Source organism: Eulemur rufifrons, chromosome 3, assembly GCF_041146395.1.
Source record: "Eulemur rufifrons isolate Redbay chromosome 3, OSU_ERuf_1, whole genome shotgun sequence".
Lineage (NCBI taxonomy): Eukaryota > Metazoa > Chordata > Mammalia > Primates > Lemuridae > Eulemur > Eulemur rufifrons.
The window spans coordinates 34,015,565-34,036,117 of record NC_090985.1 but is presented as its reverse complement, the minus strand read 5'-3'; the positions used below and the strand labels follow the sequence as shown (position 1 = coordinate 34,036,117).

Sequence of the window (20,553 nt, the reverse complement as noted above, 5' to 3'; positions counted from 1 at the left end):
AGCTGTGGTCTCAGTTACTTACTTATTTATTCTATGGTCATTTATTCTAGCTCTGCCTTGTGTCAGGCATCAAGGATTCAGGATCCAGGAATGCAAAGTGAGGAAAACACACTCCTTACCCGTGAGTTGTTCACAGACTAAGGGGGAAGGGAGGAAATTTAACAAGTGCTATAGTTTAACTTTTGTTAATTGCATTTTAAATACCCTGTACATTACCATTCCCCAGCATTCCAAATACAGCCTTAGCAGGTAGGCGTTGAAATTTTGTACCGGCATCCCTTGACATATGCATAAATTTGGTGACCACACGGTGGCGCTGCCTGCCAGCAAACAAGGCTTTTTCCTGCAGCATCTCCATCTTCCTTCCCTTCCTTGGCTTTTGGCCATTTTGAATACTTTGTTGCAGTCCCAGGGGTCAATAGATTTGCCTCAGGGGATGCTTTGGGGGCAAAGGGGTCAGGTGGGCAGAGTCCAGGAACTCTACCGCATTTCAACTGTAGCAGCCCTGTGCTAGAATCAGCAAATATTCAACTTCGATAGGCACTCACTGGACTCCAGCCAGTCAATCATATATTTAACAGGAAAAAAAGAGACCAGAGAGATTTCAAAATAATTTAACTACCTAAAGAATGCAATATGGTTGGTTGACTTGTACATATTCTGCTTTTGAACGTGTTTTCAGGACAAAGTATGAATGATAACCTGACGTGATCCATGCTACTCAGTGGCACACGTGGGGCTGCTGGATAGGGTTGTACATGTTGTGCACTGCACAAAGGCGCTTAGCAAGGGGGTAAGTAGAGGCCGGAATACAGCCAGTGTTCAACTCTGAAGCTTGCCCTCTGCAGGGTTGCATCAACCTGGTGCAGGATTCCTTCTCAAGGCCATGCAACTAGAACTGAAAATTAAGGGCAAGAAATGGAGTCTCCAGATGGAAAGTGCTATGCCCTGGATATCCATTGCTGGGCAGTAGAGTCATTTCAGAGGAGCCCAGAGACCCCTTTGATGTCATACACACATGACTGAGGCCAATGTGACATTGGACAATTTAGTCACTACGTCCAATTGTTTTACAGTTACCATCATACCATGAGAGAAGGTCAGAACGTCTGAACTTGGAGGGGCATTGGAATCAGTTAGTCCAAACTCTCATTTTACAGATGAGATCATCGAGGCTCAGAGACTGGCAAATTATGGTAAAAATATCCCACTTCCCAGGTGTCCTCACTCCCAGTCCAGTGCCATCATATAACAGCACCTACCTGCGAGTTTGTTGTGAGGACCGAAATGAGTTAATCCATGTGAGGCACTTGACACAGTGCCTGACGTAGAGAAGTTGCCAAAAACATTAGGAATGACAATGACAGCATCTGGCTTGCAATTAAAGGCCCAATAAATAGTAGCTGTTACAATGAAGGCCTTTGTGCTGTTCCCTAATCCCCATTTGAGTGGAAGCCCCAGTTTGGTGAATGGAGGAGGGTGGTCGGTTTAGCACAGTGAATCTCTGCTCCTTTTCTCTGGTGACGCTCGTTTCAGGGGTACCTTCCCCTGGGTCATCTTGCAGCTCAGATAAGACAGGCTGAAGGTGACGTTCAACTTCTACCTCCTTGGGTTATGTTTATTGAATGCAAATGAGCAAAAGTGACCTTATTACAGGCATAACCTTGACTCTGCTCTAATTTATTTTTTACAAGTAAGTTATAGAGGGGTGTGGTCGGGGGGTTCTTATTTAATGAGTACAGGGTAAAAGTTCTAGAGATGGATGGTGGTGATTTTGTACAAAAATGGGGACGTACTTAATGCTACTGAACTGTACACTTAAAAGGGGCTAAAATAGTCAATACTATATGTATTTTACCACAATTTTTAAAAAATAAGTTATAAACCTTAGGACCTTATTCCTTTAAGCACGAACTTTCATTTACTGGGTCATTCTTTGTGTCGGGTGCTCCACTGAGCATGCTCCACGTACTGTCTGGTAACAGCACTCTAAGACTTTCACTGTCAAGACACCGCACTTTCTGCAGGGTCTGAGGGGACCTTCAGAAAGGGTCAGTCACTTGCTGAGGTTGCCTTTGCCCACAAGGGGGCGCTATGGCAACGGCCAGACCCTGGCTTCAAACTGAGGTCGGCCAGTCTGACTCAGGTCTTTGCTCCCTATACGTTACTCTCTAACCTGCCAGGCCAGTCATTCAGTCCAAACTAAGTGGCCCGCGATTATGCACCGCAGGACTGTCATAATTATTGGTAATATTTGCTGGGTAGGACCCTTGGAGCGTCCAGCCACTCGCTGGGGTGTGGGGAGACACAGCAGTGACAACCTTCCCCCGAGAGCCAAGAACAGGGAAGTCACGGTGCCAGCCAGGAGGTGGCAGCACTTGGTCTGCCCCGAGCAACAGTGAGGGCGACAGAATCTGCGGGACAAGCGCGTTAGGGTCTTGGGGGGGTGGGGGGCGCGGGGCTGCTGCTAAAATCCAGTACCCTTCTGTTGGCCAAGTCAGGTGCCCTTGGGCGGGGCCTGTGTCCACCTGGAGGCAGGACCACCTTCTCCTACTCTGCCCAAGAAGCCTCTGGGGCTGTCATGTCCTCATAGGACAGTGCTGTCCTTGCGGGGCTGAGAAGGCTCCCCAGGCCTCGCTGTGGTCCGCATGCCGTGTTTGGAGCCCTGGCTCCCCAAGCCGCTCCTCGCGGCTGATTCTACAGCAGTCCAGGCGATGTCTAAGAGCAAGGCCTTGCTAGCTGGACACACCTGGGGTGGGATGAGGGAGCTCAGGCTCTGCCTTTTGCTTGCGGAGTGCCCTGAGCCAGACACTGACGCTGCCTGGAACTCACTCGCCTGGGCAGCAAAACGCATCTACTGGTGTTTCCCATCAGGGCACCATGAGGGTTACATGGGAAATGTCTCAAAAACGCGGAACGCCACGTCTGGTACGCTCAGTGTTCAGGAAGGACTGCCCAGAGTTATTGGTGACTGTATTTCCGCACCTGGTGCCCTGGGGAGAGCCACTGTGCCACACAGGTTTGTAGGATCCTCACTGACATGGAGTGGTAGATTTTTCCCCCAGGTAAATTCACCGGGTGCTGTCCAGGTGGCATCACATCTCCTCACAGACAGGCTCAGAGTGCCTGTGGGTTTCTAGCTACATCCTGGAGCAACACCCACGTCTCAGACAGCCCTGGAGAGCATCCTCCCACCTTCCCTCTTCCTCCTCCTCTTCCTCCATCCAACCCTCCCTCTCTTTCTCCATCCATGTCTCCCTCCCTCCCTCCCTTCCTCTTTGGCTCCCACCCCGTCAGAACTGGGTGCCTACCGTGAAAGTTCCACTTGAATGCAGTTGGATGAACGATGCTTGGCTTGGAACAGATGGAGACTGAGTCCTTTATACCCCAAGAAAAGACCCCTAGTCATGTGACCCCTCTCCCCTTCCTGACATAAGAAGGCAGCCTTTCATGAGCGTTGGCAGGTGGGCTGCCCGCGAGGGGAGGGGGCATCGCAACACTAAAGCTTGGAACGGGTGAAGGCTCCATATTAAGAGGCCCCATCTTGGGCCTCAGAAGAGACCCAGGCTCTAATTAGAGAACAATGGGTCCCCTGTTCCACACCCACACAGTACCTCAAAGGCTTGGAGGTCCCTGGATTATGCCTTGGGGTCAGCAGGGGAGCTCTGGAGGATGAAAGACTGGTGGAAGTCACGTGGGCTCTCCCACAAGGAAAAAGACTGGTTTTGTCTGATCTGGTTAATTTTTGCAGCAAGAGGATCTCTGGGGTGATTCTTCTCATATGTTCTTGGCCCGAGACCTGGGAATTTGATGCCTCTTTTCTTTAGGGGTTTTCTGCCCAAGCTGTGGGGTGGGGTGAGGTGGGGCTTCATGATCAGACATCTCAGGTTCTGCTGCCAGCCCTGCTACTGAGGATCAGTGTGACCTTGAGCTCATCGCTGCTCAGTCTTGGCTGCCACATCTGTTCATGGGGATGATGCCGCTAGGGTGAGGAGGATGAAGTGAGCCATGTCCCATGTGTGGTGTGGGGGCTCTTTGAATCCTAGTTCCTCTCCTCTTCTCCTCATAACCTCTTGAAAAGTGTTTTCTTTCCTGATTTGAACAAGGAGTACTAACATTTACTGGGTATGTGTCACATACCACCAATGTTTTATAGGATTTTGCCCTCACCATTCCCACAGCAGCCCTGCCGTCGCTGTTCCCATAATCCTAGGAGCAATGGGGAGTTAGCTCCATTTTACAGATGAGAAGAAATGGTGTTGAGGTTGAAGCATTTGTCAAAGCTCAATGTGATGGGATTATTCTGGGATACAGGTTAGACTGGCCATGAACCCTCTGCCTATCACTGCCTCCTGCAGAAGCAGGACTCCTCACATGCCAAAATCAGGGCACAGCTGAGCCTTTACAGAAGCCACTGAAGGGCTTCTTCAAATAAATAGTTGTCTTTGTGCATTGAAGCTTTTGTGTGAAGATCATCAGCTACTGTTCAGCATCTCATGCATTGAGGAATGAGGCTGCATTGTTTCTGATCTTTTCTCCTTAGCACAGAAGACCCACCATCTCTAAAACTATTAAGTCAATGGGGACATTTGGCTCAATGTAGCAAAATCCATCTTTTCAGCATCTCAAGAGCGCAGCTATTGGGCAATGCTAAGGCATGATGACAACCTACATAGGTGTGTTGTTCTAGACATTCCATGAGGATAAGAGAAATTTCATTATCTCCCCATAACCTACAACAGGGTATCTTAATCTTAGCACTGTTGACATTTTGGACCAAAGCATTCTTTTTGTGTGGGAGCTGTCCTGTGCATTGCAGCGTCCCAGGTCTCCACCCGCTAGATGCCAGTAGCACTCCCCACTGAGTCATGACAACCAGACATGTCTCCAGACATTGCCACATGCCCCAGGGGGGTCCAAACCACTCCTGATTGAGAACCACTGGCCTCTAATGTCCCTGGAGCCTTGGACTTTCTCTTCTCAGCTGGTGGAATAAGGTGAGAGTGAAATTTTCACAAGAACGCAGATATAAAAGAAGAAAGTCTGTTCTAAATGACCATTTAAAATTGCATGTTTCCTTAGGACAGCACCTGAATTTTTCACTCACACAAACCCGCCGCACAGGTACACCTATGCAGAAGTAGGAGACATGCATACGCAAACACACAGAGACATACTCTGGGGCCAGGAAACACAAACACAATCTTCTTTCCTCCCTCTCTCCCTCTTTCCCTCCCCTTCCCCTCCCCTCTCCCTCTCCCACACTCCCTCTCTCCTCCCCCCTCTCTTTCTTTTATCAACTTAGCTTATCTTTTGGGCATGAATGAAATTTACAGAAATGCAATTGCACCTTTGCTGCCAGGAAGAATGCGGTTTAATGATGTTACATGTGTAACTGACAATCTCGGTCATCAGCTCAGGTACAATAACTGTCCCATCTCTTGCACCACATCAGTTAACCACTAGGGGCCACAGATGCACAAATTGGTAGGAACTCCAGTTCAGCAGCATCCCGGAGGCCTCCTCATTGCCTGAACCATCCCATAAATCAGGACTTAGCTCAGGAGGGGTCAAACCTCCCTTAAACTCCAGGAGACCCATAGACTCCAGGCACTGGCCAGTTCACTCCTGGGCCCTGTTTTTCTCCTGCCATTGCTGCTGTTATGACAGATGGGGTGACATAGAAAACTGGTTCCATATGGTCCTCTGAGCCCTTGTCCTTGATAATGGGCCAGATCCCTGTGCAGGCCTCAGAGGTGCTCCAGATTTGAGTGTCTTAAGGTTATCGTCATGTTCAGTCATTATTCCCAAAAATATGGGGTAGCCGGGTCCACATAGGCTTTCCCCATGAATCAATAGCCCTGGTCTCAGGCTCCACTGCATAGTTCATCCTTTGCCTTCCCTGAGGATAAGTTACTTTTCGGGGAACCTTGGGGATCCTCTCCTGCTAAAGGTCCTTAATAAATATCAACTCAAGAGTCTAATCAAATTAATCTATACTTAATAAATGGGCCTTTTCCCTTGATCCCTGTTCAGGTAAGAGTCCCTTTTCCCCCTAGAAAATTTGCTGTGTCCTCATTTTTGCAAATGAGAGGGCCCTTTGCAGGCCCCAAAAGCCATGACAATAGGTATTTATGAGCTTGAAATGTGCATAACCTCAGGTGTTCTGAAAATTAAAAAGAAATCTTTCTGTGGATGACCAGAGAGGTGGCTGGCTGCTCCTCTACTTAAAGTTCTACCTCCCTATGCTCCTTGTTCTTTACAGATAATGCCAGGACACTCAAGTGTCCTCTTGTGGGGAAAAACTGTCTCATACTTGGATCACAAATAGAAAGTGACTTTCCTCAGCAAAGGGTAGCCACAGATCATAGAAGGGTGGATAACTGATGGCCAGTCAGGGTCCTAAGGGGCAGAGTGGAAAAGCAGCGCCAGGCATAGCGGGAAGAAAGCTGTCCCTGGCAGTGAGGAATGAAAAGATCTGAGCAGGGCAACTGGCGAAAGCAAGCCTGCCTAGTAATGTTTTGCGCAGAGATTCAGAATTCACAGGGATATTGGAGCAACTGCAAACCTGGAAACAGTTAAAAAAAAAAACCCAAAAGGACCCGATACAATGAAGGGGGCACATCAGTGTGTGGGTGTGCAGCAAAGGGTGGACTCAGCAAGTGGAGGATGTTTAAACCCTGCACCTTCCGGAGAAAGTTCTCGCCCTTGACCAGCTCCTAAAGGATAACCTCCAAACTCTTAGAATATCCTGCCTGAGTGTCTTTATAGACGCGGGGCTTTGGGCCATGCCAGATGGTTAATGCTAACAACATGATTTATGGTGGGGACCTTAGGTCGTGCAGTCTCAGTTTGACCTCTCGAGGGACCGGGACAGTGACTAAGTCCAGCCATGCAGTCAGGCACTCCATACCTGCATGACTGGCCCGCAGTGAATCCCCTGGACACCAAGGCGTGGGTGAGCGCCCCTGGTTGACAACACTCCGTGTGTGTTGTTTTACACCATCGCCGGGAAAATTAGTGCTGACTGTGCAACTCCACTTAGGAGAACTGGAAGCTCGTGCCTGGGCCCTTTTGGACTTGGGCTCTGCTCTAGATGCCTTTTGCCTTTGCTGATTTTTACCTGTATCCTTTTGCTGTCGTAAACGGTAAATATGAATATAATAGTTCTTCTGAGCTCTGTGAGTCCTACTAATGAATCATTGAAACTTACAGTGCTCTTGGGGTCCCCTGAGTATAGTGGGATGCACAGAAGAGAAATCAAGACAAAGTTTCAATAAAAACAACTCTCTAAACCTCCTCCTGATGGAAAGTTTCCATCATCTCCTACTTAAGGGGGCTTGGAAGATTATCTAGATCCCATAGTATCACAAATTGATTAGTTGCATATAACCAAGTTTTAGTTAACTAAACAGAAAAATCACATGTGACTCTGCCCAGAGTATGGGTTCACTCTCTCTGAACTAATCCTTTTGTTTTGTCTTCTGAAAGTCTTGGGTTTAAGTCACGTCAAGTATCGTGTGAGAGTCTCTGTGCGTGGATTCATTTGCTTAGACCAGTGTGTCCACTCACCTCCGATTCTTACGTTACCAGAATTGCTGTCAGCACACCTATGCCAGTCTCTTGTGCGTAGGTATTACGTTTCCATGGTTTTGAAGCAGACAAGGGAGTCCATTGTTTCTGCATTATTTGTGATGCCTCTAATATGAGGCCTTCTACCCTCAGTATCTTACACAGCTTCACAGGACAGAAATAAATGCTACTTCCAAAAATAACCACTTTCAATTAATTGATGGTCTAGCTGGAGCCTGGGTGAACGCTGCAAACGTGGCCCACTTGAGATAGGAGCCAGGGTGAAGAGATGTCACCCGGAGTCACCGTTAGGCCCTAGCATCTTTTTCAAGGCCTCACACAGACTTGCAGATATTCTCAAGGCATTTTTGCTTTAAGGCTGGAAAAAAAAAAAGAAGAAGAAGGAACTCAAGGCACTGAGACAGAAACACTACAGAGACATAAATTAAACTCTAACAGCACCAGTGTTGGTCCAGCCTCCTGCAGAGGGCAGGTGTGGGATGTTGCACCAGCTAGGAATACTCAGAGTCAGTGTCAGGGAGTGGGGAGGACTCGTGCAAGACCCCCTTGCCAGTTAGCAGCAAAGTCGAGTAAGGAGCAGCCCCTATTTCTCCACACTCCGCCCAGTGTTCTTTTTCCAATACTCAGCTGTATCTGATTCACACCCTCAGTTTGCATGAGGCTAATTTAAACTCATTGAAACATTGTTTAGTAAATGCATAATAATATGCTGTGTGCGTAGAGATTTGAATGTGGAGAGGACAAAAGAAGAACTATCGAATTATGTGTTTGCAAGATTCCCTATTCCCTCTGCCCACAGCAGGTAAAGGGATTTCGGTGTTTGACTGCTGAACCCTCCCCTCCTAGTGCTCATCATCTATTTTTTAATGCAAGGTGAGGATGATGGTCAAAAGAGAAGACAGGAAAGGTGGAATGCTGGAATTGCATTAGAAATAAGGAACGTGTGTTTGAGAGAGAAAAAAAGAATAGAGGCAGAAGGAAAGCAAAGGAAGCAGAGGAGGTACATGGAAACAAAGAGCTTGATTTTAGAAGAGTTACTGAGTGATACGTTGGAAAATGAAGCATAAAGAGAGGCTTGAAGATGGTGGCATGTGAGAAGAGAGAGACGATGGAGGGAAAAAGAATACAAAGTTTCCAAGGCATGTTGGCATGAATTGCACGGATCCCATCTGACGTTCTACAAGGGCCATAAGAAAAGACTGAGTGGCTAAACTGTTTGTTTGTTTAAATGTAAAGCATTGCCAAGACTAGGCTATCTGAGCACCCAGCTCATATTTGGGTTACATTAAGAAAGGATTTTCTAGACAGTTTGATATAGTTCCATGATTTTTAGAAGACAAGAGTCTCTTGCCCAGATAGTCCAGATAGACAGCATGATATTAACAAAATGGCCAAACCATTGATTTTGGGACCAGACCAGCCGCTTTTGTTTGCAGACATGGGAGAAAAATCAAAGCTGACGCCAGCCACATTTGGGGGTAAATAGGGCTTTGAGGCTCTCAGGATGAGGAGAGAGGCACCATGCGCCCACTTCTAGTACTTCATGCTACCTTCTTTTCTTTGAGTTATTTGTAAACGATTTTCTTTGACTAGGAGTTTCAGTGTTTATGTGGGGTTTGTCTTTCATTTTATTTTATTTTTTTTTTGTCTTTCTATCTTACGTGGGGGCTCAGAGGCTAAGAGACTCGCCTGAGTTCACACAGAGAACAACAATGCTTGATCATGCTTACTCCTGCAGTTTTTTTGCCTGCACCTTATTACAAATACCAAGTTGTTGGTTGAAGGGGAATCAGAAATACCCTAGGCTGTCTTTGTCTGGCATTAACGATGACTAGACGAGCTAGGACGCTCCTACAGTGTCCCGCTACACAGCTACGGCAGGAAAATCACTCCGAGTGGCAGAACGTTTCTGCATAATGCATTCGCTGTGAAGTGACAACATAGTCAAGCTGTGTACGTACTGTGAGAGTGGGACACCCTCTTCACCCTCTGACAGATGTATGTTGCATTCTTCAGAAACCAGGAATAGTATTCAGGACAGTACCTAAAGGTTTGAATCAGAGTTGGGGGCAGTTACTATCTGTGATTAGACGGCATCCAGCATAAAAATCAGTAAGTACATAAACACGAACGTATGGCCAATTGTTCACAGCAAGGAGCCCCCTGTCCATCTTTATAGGGCAATCAGAGGAGAGGTGGGAAAGGAGGCTGGGTAGGAAAAAAAACAGATTTTGGAGTCAGCAAGACTAATATTTGGTCCTAGCCCCACTACTTACTAGGATGTAGGACTTCAGGCTGATAACTTCATTCTCTGGACTTTAGTTCTTTCATATATACATGAAAGGCAATAATAGAATCTATACTCACAGGCTATAAGAGACTTAAATGAGATAAAATATGTAAAGTTCCTGCTCGGTGCCCAGCATATAATAGGTGCTCAGTAAATGATGGTGCTCATTTGTTTTCGTGGGAAGTGGAGAGAGAGTGGAGTGTTGCTATTGTTAACAATGCAGCAAACGCTTTGCAAGAGAATATCCTGCTCTTGGTCAGGGGCAACAGGAGTTGCCTCAAAGGGCTGTAGTGAAAAGATCACCGACCATGTTATCAGGGGGAAGAACTTTCAGCGCAGGCTGTGTCGCTGGCTCACTGCCTAACGCTGGTGATTCACTTCCCGTTCAATCCTTCATCTGCTCTATGAGGAGGTAGGGCTAAACATTCTCTAATTTCCCTTCCACCTCTATCACTCTGTGATTCTAGCACACTCTAGGGAGTTGCGCAACTAACCGCTCAAGGAAGGCTCATTACAAAGATTTCCCACGTACTCTCCCCCACCCCATTTACAGGAAAGTGTAAAATTGAGGAAACTGAGTCACAGACATTAACTGACTTGCCCAAGGACACACTGCGTTCAAGTGGGAGTGCTGGATTTTAACCCGGGTAGCACACTCCATGCCAGAACACACAGCCATTCTAATAGGCAGTAAGACCAACATTGGAGTCTGGGATTACAGAGCTGGAGCCGTCGTAAGGAGTCCTTATGGAAGCTGGCACCACAGAGGAGACAGAGCCATTTCTGGAAACATTGCCCAAAGCAGAAAGAGAAGGGGAGAAGTTCCCTGGCTTCTCCCCTTTGCTGCCCTGCAATCTCCCGCCAATCTCTTCTGCTGGGTAATACAACATGAGGTTGGTAGGCAAGGCATTCTGGGAAATACATTAACAGTTTGCACAAGTCGGCCCCCTGCACTACAGAGCAAGAAATGGATCCGAGAGTGAAGAGGCAAATGATGGACACAGCCAGGGCTACTTTTACTCTGACCCTGTGACCCCATCCACTTAAGGAGACCTTTCAAAAGCGTGAGAGATAGGACGTCAACCTTGGTCAGCTCAACAGCTGACGTGGCCACCAGGCATTTGGTTGCCATAGCCACAACATGCCAAGCATGCTAGCGGTGGGACACCAGCTTGGCTGTGGGAGTGGGCAAGAGAGCAGCCACGACAGTGTCTTCCTCAGCGACCATGCAGTGCAGCTTTCCAGGCACTGTGCAAGAACAATTATGAATAGATGTATTATTTCATGTCATTTCATTTTGTTCTCACAATACTATCAATATAGGCAAGAAAGCTACTACCCTTCTATATGAACATGCGCTTAGAATTGTGTGGCATGTGGCCTGGAATATAGGCAGGACTATACCCATTTTATAGATAAACAAACTGAGGTTCAGAGAGATCAAATGACTAGCCCAAGACCACACAGCTTCTAAGTGGCAGAGCCTAAATTTAAACCCAAGTCTGCCTGGCTTCAAGCCCCAACCTCTATAGAGCACATTAAGCTACTTACTGTATAGGTTTGGGAGCCTTGGTTCTACGGTCTAATCTCATTCCTTCTGGGCTACTTTGACAATGTGCAAGGCATGTTTTCTAACAACAACAACAAAACTTATTAGAAAGCTTCCAAGAAGAGAGGATATCAAACTGCCCTGGGGAATTATCTGCTCTTGAAAATGATGCTACTCCATGGACAAACATGGTCCAAACTAAGGTGCTCTGTGAATAATCAAAGCATGATGCTAAAACTTAAGTTGTAGCAACCACAGAAATAGAACCACACCTTCGCAAGCCAAAAAGCTGCCATTCTGTGCCTTAATTCACTTTGACAGAGTACATGGCTTGCAGGATGAATGGGAATTTCCTGCCTCTATGATCAGGAGAGGAACTATTTAAGCATGTCACGTCCCACCCCCGAGCTCTCTGGCAGAGGCATCTTCCAGGCAGTACAGTGAGGCAAATGAACAACAGACAAGTGGCCGTGGTTATTGCTTTGCAGGGAATAGAGTCAAGATCCTGCTAATGACAAGAATATGTATTCCTCACATAGACTAGAGGGGGCATTTCTCATGCAGAAAAGGCTGGATGGTCTTAAAAGAAAATCAGTTGTTAAGGTAGCCTATTGTGTTTGTCTTCAGGTTCTTCAGGGCAGCAGTCAGCTACAATTCCGTGGCTAGAATGAGCTGGAACCGGTGTTGAAGCACTCACCACTGCACCAGCCCTTGTAGCAGACCAGAGCCGCTGCACCCACTGTGGAGTCCGCGGCAGCCTGGACAGAGCAGGAGCCACAGACACTTGACTGTGGCCTGGGGCAGAAAGTTTGTAAGACACCAGGAGGGGAAGTGACCCAGGCTCTGTCACCCTGCAAGGAGGGAGGGTGTGTCCCAAGGATGGTGCTAAGGGCCCTAAATAGGAAAGGTTTCAACACATGTTATTGAATCAAAGAGTCAGTGAGTAAAAGGCCTACCAAAGTGGGCTGTGTCTAGACAATATAGAAAGTACTGTTATGAAGGTGTTCTGTTTTTTGGGATCAGCCTGTGCTGTGGGTCTCTGAGTCTTGTGCATTGCCCTTTCCGGATGGAGGAAATGTCCACACTGACTGAGGGATCCAAGATCAGGGACAGAGAAAGGGGATGGGAAAAGACCACACACCTGGGCTTGGGGCTCAGACGCAGTGGATACCGGAGATTTCAAAGGCCGATGGATTTCGTGGGTAGACTTTGAAAATAACATTAAAGATCTGAGAGCTTGGCCCCAGACCACTGGAGCAGGAACACTTATCTACGTTATTTGGTTCTGGATTTACAGCCAGTAATAAATCCCAGAAAAAAAGAATAGTATGTCAACATTGCAGGGCAGAAGAATGTCTATGCCTAAATCTTATTAATATAAGGTGGGATCTGCTTTCTAACTTTATTTTTACAAACTTCCCATTTGACTGGCAGATGACTGCTAGGAATTTATAAAAGACGTATCTTTCAGTTACATAGACAAATCCTCTGACTGTTCTCTCCTGGCAAACCTCACCAGGCTGAGGGCTTTGGGGCACAAGGAGCACTCAAAGTCTGTTAGTCAAAGTCATCCCACTTGACACGATGAAAATCGGCTCAACTCCTCAACACAATTCAACTCACCTCAGCTCAACTCCACTTCAGCTCCACTTGATTGTGCTTATTGTGTCTGGCCCTGAACTTGGTTCTGGGGATCCAGATTTGAATGAGGTTCCATCATGGATCTAAGGGTGTGACTATCCAGTAGAGGAACCACTGGAGACTCCTTTCCTTGAGGTGCCCCCTGCCCCCTGTCTGTGGATTATTTAACGTCCAACTACCTTGTGGCCTGCAGAGAAGCCACTCAGAGTAAAAAGTCTATAAATATTAGATGTGAGAAGCAGCCACTAGGCAGGTTACCTCGTGACCTCTGTCCTGGGATTCCTCTGGCTCATGCAGAGGCAGTGCTGGAAGAAGCGGCACAGCTCCATCAGGCATGGGTTGAGCTTCTGGACGGCCAGGCTGACAGGAGCAGCTGCCTCGGCCCCCTCTTTGAGCAGGGGCTGAGGACATCCTAGAAGACGCAATCCCAGACCAGTCAAGTCAGTGAGAGCTGAGCAAGCGTTTTCCTTTTGTTAAGCTCTGTGCCAGGTGACTGCGGTCCTGCTGCAAACATAGAGCTGCTTCACTATTGCCTGAGGAAGCTACTGTGAGCGTTGCAAGAGCTAGGGGGAGAGACGGTGGGGACCGAGTTCCTGGAGGACACCAGAGATAGTTTCATTGAGGATCAAATATTGAATAAAGATCTAAAATGATGAAAAGAAATGCATCATATAGAGGGCATTCCTGGTGTAAGGAACAGAGTCTATGTTCCCATGGAAGGGGATGGCTTGCTGAGTGGAAATGGAGAATAATTGGGGTACAGAGGGTATGGGTGTGTGTGTGTGTGCATGGTATATGTGTGTGCCTGTGTCTGAGAGTATGTGGGTATACGTTGGCATGTGCATGAGCATGTGTGTGCATGTGTGTGCATGTGTATATATATATATATGTGAATATGTGTTAGAGCATATAGGTACATGTTGGCATGTGTATGTGCATGTGTGTATATGTATGTGCGTGTGTGAGAGCATATGTGTACATGTTGGCATGTGTGTGAGCATGTGTGTGCATGTACATGTACCTGCATGTGTGCAAGGAGGAGAGAAGGGAGGGGAAGCTTGAAAGACGATACCAGCCTGCTGGGTTACTGGAGAAGCAGACTCTGAGTCTGTGAGTTCTCTGTCTCCACAAACTGAAGATTATGCCTCAATGAACCAGATTTTCACTGTTGCTCAGAAGGAGCAAATGATAAAAGAAGGAGACAGTAGATTTTTAAAAAATTCCTTCTCCTGGGGATCTCCTGAGACGGGGACAGTTCCTGTGGCTACACCTACATTCCCTCCTATGGAAAACAAGGAGACCCACCCTTGTCATACAGGGTGACTGGGAAGAGTAAATGAGACAATTTATACAAAGTATATTGCAAAGTCCCTGCCTTGAAATGAACAATAAATAACAGCTATTATTATTATTGATTTCCTTATTAAAAATTTCCTGGACATCCACTATGTGCCCTACACTGCTAACAGACACTAGAGCTACAACGACGAGTGGGAAGGAAAAGGCCTTTCTCTCACAGAGCTTACCTTTCAGGGACTGGAAGATCGTATTAGGATACTACTGATAATTTTCCAACAAAGAATCACTAATCACTATCAAGAAAACTGATCTAAAATAGGCAAAGAGGATTACCGAGCATCGTTTGAGTGCGGTTCAGGTTGTTGTCTAGCAGACTCTCGGAGGACTGTCTGGGTACACGCGAGTGTGCACCATTCATTGACCTATTGGATGGGCGATTATGCAACTCTGAAGGGGTAGAGGTTAACTGACAGCAATATAAATGACTCCTGTCTGAAAGCAACGCAGACCATTTCTGTCCACAGCAATGTAAATGAATTTCATTGGGTAGAGGTACAATGGATTTTGTCTGGTAAAAAAAAAATTTATTGCTGTAGGATATCAATTAGCAAATTCATTTGAGAATTCCTTTGACTATGTATTAATAAATCCCTGTTCTCCAAATTCTCCATTGAACCAGCCTTAACATCTTCCTGGTTTCTTCATTAATTAATGAGTTGACTAACATCATTGACATGTCGACATGTGTTCATTTGATATTTTTATGAATCATGTTTTTACTGTTTTGAAAATTATAATTTAGTAGTAATATATTTATTGAAGTGGAGATGAGGCTCCTAATGTTAGACTTAAGGATAAAAGGTAGAAAGGAAATAATTTATTCTGAGTCAATTAGAACATTAAACCCTCTGGAACATTGATCAATTTCCATCAGTATGTCATAACTTTTCTCTAATATTTACTGGGCACATGCTATGTATCAGGTACTTTCCTAAGTTCTTTGCATACATTATTTCACTTAATCCTTATAAAATCTTGTGAGGTGGGTATCAGAAGTATATAGAAGAGGTCACTGAGGGTCTGAGTGACTCTGAAGTTGGATTGGATCAGTCACACAACAGGGAGTGACCCTGTCAAGATCTGACTCCGGAGCCCATGCTCCTGTCCACCACCCTTTATTACCTGAACTTAGTTAACATTCCTGGGGCTGCTTCTCATGCCCATTTTCCTCCACCACACCTTGTCCACACTTCTCTAACTCAGGAAATGACGCTCAGGAAATGCACTCACTAGCTCAAAGTTGGGCATGATTTTTCTTCCCACCTGTGCTCACTCCACCATCATCACATCCTATCAATTCCCTCCCCGAACTATTACCCATGGTCTCCCTGTCACACAATCACCTCCCAGCACCACTGGCTGTCGTTAGCACAACCTTCTCCTCTCCAGCTTCCCTGTCCCAGCCTCCCCCTTTAGTCTCTCCTCCACAGTCAGAGAAATCTTTTGGCAACACAAATCTGATCATGTCACTCTCACCTGCCTCAGAAGAGGGCCACATTCCTTGCCATGTGACCAGGCCTGGTGATCTCACTCTTGCCAACTTCTCCAGCCTCATTCCACACTACTTGCACCTTCAGTACCCGAAGTCTAGCCACAAAGGCCTTTCTCAGTCCCTGGGAATCATCAGTCCTTTTGTGCCACAGTGCCTTTGCTTATGCTATGCTTCTGCTTAGAATGCATGTGTAGAGGTAACCTTGTCCAGATGCCACTTTCTCAATCAATAAACTCTTGAATGATACCCCCAGCTTAAAGTAATCTCTTCCTCTCCGGACACATACAACATTTACTGCTTCTTCTCTTACCACTTTCTTTCTTCAATTGCAGCTTTTTTTGCACACGAGGCACATCTCGGGAGAGGTAACTCAGAGGAGTAGGATGAACGCAAGCTTTGGAATTAGATAGATCTGGCTCAAAACTCAGTCTCCTTTTATGCGTAGAATTCACCAGAATTACTTAATGAAGATAACATTACCTACCTTGCAGAATTATTGTAAAGAGAAAGTAAAGATAGTTCTAATACAGTGCCCGGAACACAGTAGCAACTCAATGAGTATTCATCGAATGCATGAATGAGTGAATGTCAAAGACACTGGGGCATAATTTTTGTGTGTGGATGAGCAGAATAATTTACTAGAAGATGCCAGAACCCCTTTATTTTACAATTATATTTCTCATTACATAGACAGATGACAGATGGATAGATGTCTATCATATACATAGCTAGACAGATAATAAATAGATAGTGATAACTAGATAGATATATAGACAGGTGATAAATGGGTGGGTGGATGGATGGATATGATAAATATTTATTAGATATAGATAAGACAAATGATAGATAAAGAGTTGATGGGTGGGTTGATGAATAGATAGATGGATAGATAGATATGGTAAATATCTATTAGACAGGTAAGTAGAGATATCTATATAGATAGATATAGATATATGGATACAGATACAGACACAGCTGTAGATATAGATACAGACATAGGTATAGGTACAGTTAACTTGTTTTCTGAAACTTCATCTAACAACAGCCCCCATCTGCACCAGTAGCATGTGTTTTTCAAACTCCTGGGGAATAAAGGGATAGAATTTCCTTTGGTAGCATAATCACGTCTTTGTGTCTGAAAGGCCCATTCACCATTCACTGGAGGCTGAGAGCAGATCTGAGGTGATATGAAAAGGAGGTTGGGCAGGTTCCAGCAGCTTAATGATGCCCCGTTGACATACGACTGGGGAGTCCAGAAACATTCAGGAAATGAGTGTAGAAAGGCATCCAGGAGCAGGAGGAGGCTGAGGACCCAACCAGCTTTGAAGGACTCACCTGGCATCAATTTCTTTCTTATGAAAACTGACTCAACAGAAAGAGGAGAGTGGGATATCCAAAAGCTGGAAAAGTGCAGCAAAACCCACAGAAAGTCAAGTCCGGAGCCTCTGCCAGGGGTTCTGAAAACCCAGCTAGAGGCACAGAAAACAACTGTTCTTCAGATCCACAAGAATTAAGTACCCTTTAACACAGAACAACAGTAAATCACACCCTGCAAGCGGCTGAATTTTGGAGTCGTCTTTTATTCCTCCCTCCCTCTCTGCCAGCCCTCGTGCTCATTAGAAGAGCAGCTTCCATTTGCCAAGTGGCCAACATGCTGCTCAATAGATGCTCACTCCATAAAAGTTGATCGAATTAAATTATACAGAGCTTTAAAGTTCCAAATCACTTCCCCACGCATTATCTTACTTAATACAAAACCCTGTGGGAAAGAAAAAAACAGACACTTTTTGTGTCCACAATAATTGCAATTATTCTTGTTTCACAGTTGAGGAAACTGAATCCTGGAAGTTGAGTGCTAGAGGCCACGTCACCAGTAAATGGTTGAGCTAAGAGTCAAATCCCAGCATTCTGACTCTAACTTTATCGAACAAACCTCGCTTTATTCTACTATACAACGTTGTTCAAAACAAACACAAGCACTGGTAGTGACTGGGCACTGATACTCACTTGACACCTGGTGGGGTCTTGGGAACAGGGCTGGCTCTTCCCCAGGGGTGAGTGGCCACACTGCAGGAAGATCACCTGCAAAGTGCAAGAATGGCCTTCCAAAAGTCAAAATGAGATGGCTTTGGGTGATGCACACAGCCAGAAAATCATTACACCTTAAGGATAAAGCATTCTCAAAATCTATAGGGAAACAGTAGCCAAGAAAGAGGAAAGTGATTTATACAGGATCACTCAGCAATTTAGCAGCAGAGCAAGGCTTATAAACCAGTTCCCCTGCCTCTTTTCCTGCTGGAACCAATACAATACAAGAACCAGCTTGGTCTGCATACTGGCATTCCATCCCACCATGCCCCTGCCCCCAAGCTATGGTTTTCCCCATGGTATTGACTTTCTCTTTCCAGCGGTGTGTCCTCACCTGCCTGTAGGTCTTTGGGGGCTGGTGCCTTGGTTGGACTCGGAGTCTGTGTGCCAGGGGTGAATGTTCCTGGGATGAAATGAGAGAGGGGTGAGTCTGTACCTTTTGGAGGATCTGATTGGGAGAAGAACCCCTGTGCCTCCGGTCCTGCCCTATCCAGCCAACATGGGTTAAGCCAGGTACCGGGAGGGGTGCTGAGGATGCAGAGATGAGTAACAAATAGAACCCACAATGGAGGTGCTCCCAGTGTAGAAGAGGAAACGGGCACATCCCACTAGTGACTGTCAATAGCACGATGGGTTGGAAGCCAGCTAATATAGGTAAGATGGTGACACTGAACGGGAGAGCAATGGTGTTGAACAGGAAGTGTCCAATGTGGGTGCTCCTGGGCAAAGAGAAAATGACATGCCCTTCATTCATCTGAGTCTTAGCGTGCACACGGGACACCATCCCACCCCCGATACATTGCCTGTTGTTTTCATAAGAGACCGTGGGCTCAGTTCAACAATTCTTTTTAGCATGCTCCTAAAGCCTTGGCTTAAGGACCACTTCAAAACTCAATCCTTGCTGTCAAGATTCTGGCCTCTGGCAAAACCAGCAAAGTTGCCCCTTTCTAGCGGATGAGGGGTAGAGAAAAATCAAACAGGCAATTTTACTCGTGGCTACATGAAAAGAAAGGAGTGAGGCTGAGATACAACTTGAGCACAGGCAATGGGGACTCAGTTCAACCAGGGCAGGTGACATCCACTCTGGGACCAGTAGCAGGGTGGCTAGTGAGGAGAATGGGCCTTCCAGGCAGAGCAAAGCACACATGCAAAGACTCCCGACATGTGAGCAGTGAGTTGTTCTGTGTGGCTCCAGGCTAGAGCTTGAAGGTGGAGGGGCGAGGCGAGACCATGCAGCAGCAGGGCACAGAGCCTGGGCTCCATCCCACGCAGTGGAAATACTGCTGGTCACTTTTTACGCTTCTCTGCTAGGACTGTGCGTGTTGCGGCATTGAATTCAACACGGCTTGCACACCCATGGACCACCGTGTTAGCACCAGAGATAAGCACTGTGACACATTCCCATACAAACGATGACAGGCAGAGGCCAGCTCCACGGGGCAATCGGCAATCTTGCTGTTATCTTAGGGTGGGTCAGCTTCTTCTTTTGATTGCCCTGCAGGCATGGGACCGTCAGCCTCCAGCACATGAGTCAGTTGATGCTCGCTGCCTGAATGTGCTTTATTGGTAGTGCTGGAAGGTGAACAGCCTTAGCCACTCCCAAATACAGAGTTTGCTTGTCTACTGAATCACAGAGGATTAGTGTTGAAAGGGACCTAGGACAAAAGCAGATGCATGCTTTCCTATGGAGGGTGTCCTCTTGGCCACTACCCTTTCCAAAAGTGTGTCTGTCCCCTGAAGCTGGCAGCACTGCCTCCATTGTGAGTAGGGTAGGGTCCCCACTTTGGGTAGGGGGGCAGGTTAGTAAGGGTTTACGCGTTGAGATAGACATTGTCCAAATTAATCATCATAGCAACTCTGAAATCTCCCATTTCATAGGTTCTTACCCTTTGTAAGTCTTACCAAGATTTAGAGGCTCAAGGAAACTGCCCAAGGATACAGAGTAAGGGGTAGGGTCAAGATTCCAGCCCAGCTATGTCTGAAATAGAACCAGAGCTCATAATCCCAGGGCTGTGCTGGCTGTGTCGTCCAGCTGCCCACAACAAAATGCAATAGTTTTAATTTTTCCCTAACACAGTGCGTAAACGGACTGAACTCACGCAATTGTATCAGGTGTTTATGTAATTAAAGCTATCAAAATGGCATCTTCAGGCCTGTTTGTGCAATTGAGAGTTTGAGCCTGAAGTTAAGACTTCACATTTCTGTCTGTAAAAATTCAGTTACTCCTCTACCTGTATTCCTTAGAAAACCAGTAATTTGACAACTTTTACTGAATGCCTACTGTGTTTCACAGGAACCTGAGATTAAAGACATAAGTCTTGAAGAGAACACAGCCCAGGGGGAGAGAAGTCAAGCTTGCACGCCACTCGGGGCAGGGAAGAAGGGCTTCTGGCCAGACTGCAAGTATCAGAGAAAGTGAATTGAAACAGAAACAAAACTTTTTGGCTGACTATAGGAATAGAGAATATGGAAAATTCATGAAACTGGAATGAAGATAATAAAAATTAGTATGACTGTACTTCCCAGTGATAGTCTTACATA

The 20,553-nt window shown here is 46.2% G+C and overlaps 1 protein-coding gene across 1 annotated transcript in view; it reads right to left on the bottom strand.

Moving 5' to 3' along the window:
* Positions 1-7,907: 7,907 nt before the first annotated feature.
* Positions 7,908-20,553, bottom strand: part of HHLA1 (HHLA1 neighbor of OC90) — a 29,626-nt gene continuing 16,980 nt past the window's right edge. The window contains exons 12-16 of the mRNA XM_069465968.1: positions 18,347-18,415; positions 17,932-18,006; positions 13,332-13,485; positions 9,555-9,637; positions 7,908-7,951 (exon numbers count right to left, since the gene is read on the bottom strand). Coding sequence (XP_069322069.1) covers positions 7,908-7,951; positions 9,555-9,637; positions 13,332-13,485; positions 17,932-18,006; positions 18,347-18,415 — 425 coding nt within the window. The remainder of the gene's footprint in view (positions 7,952-9,554; positions 9,638-13,331; positions 13,486-17,931; positions 18,007-18,346; positions 18,416-20,553) is intronic.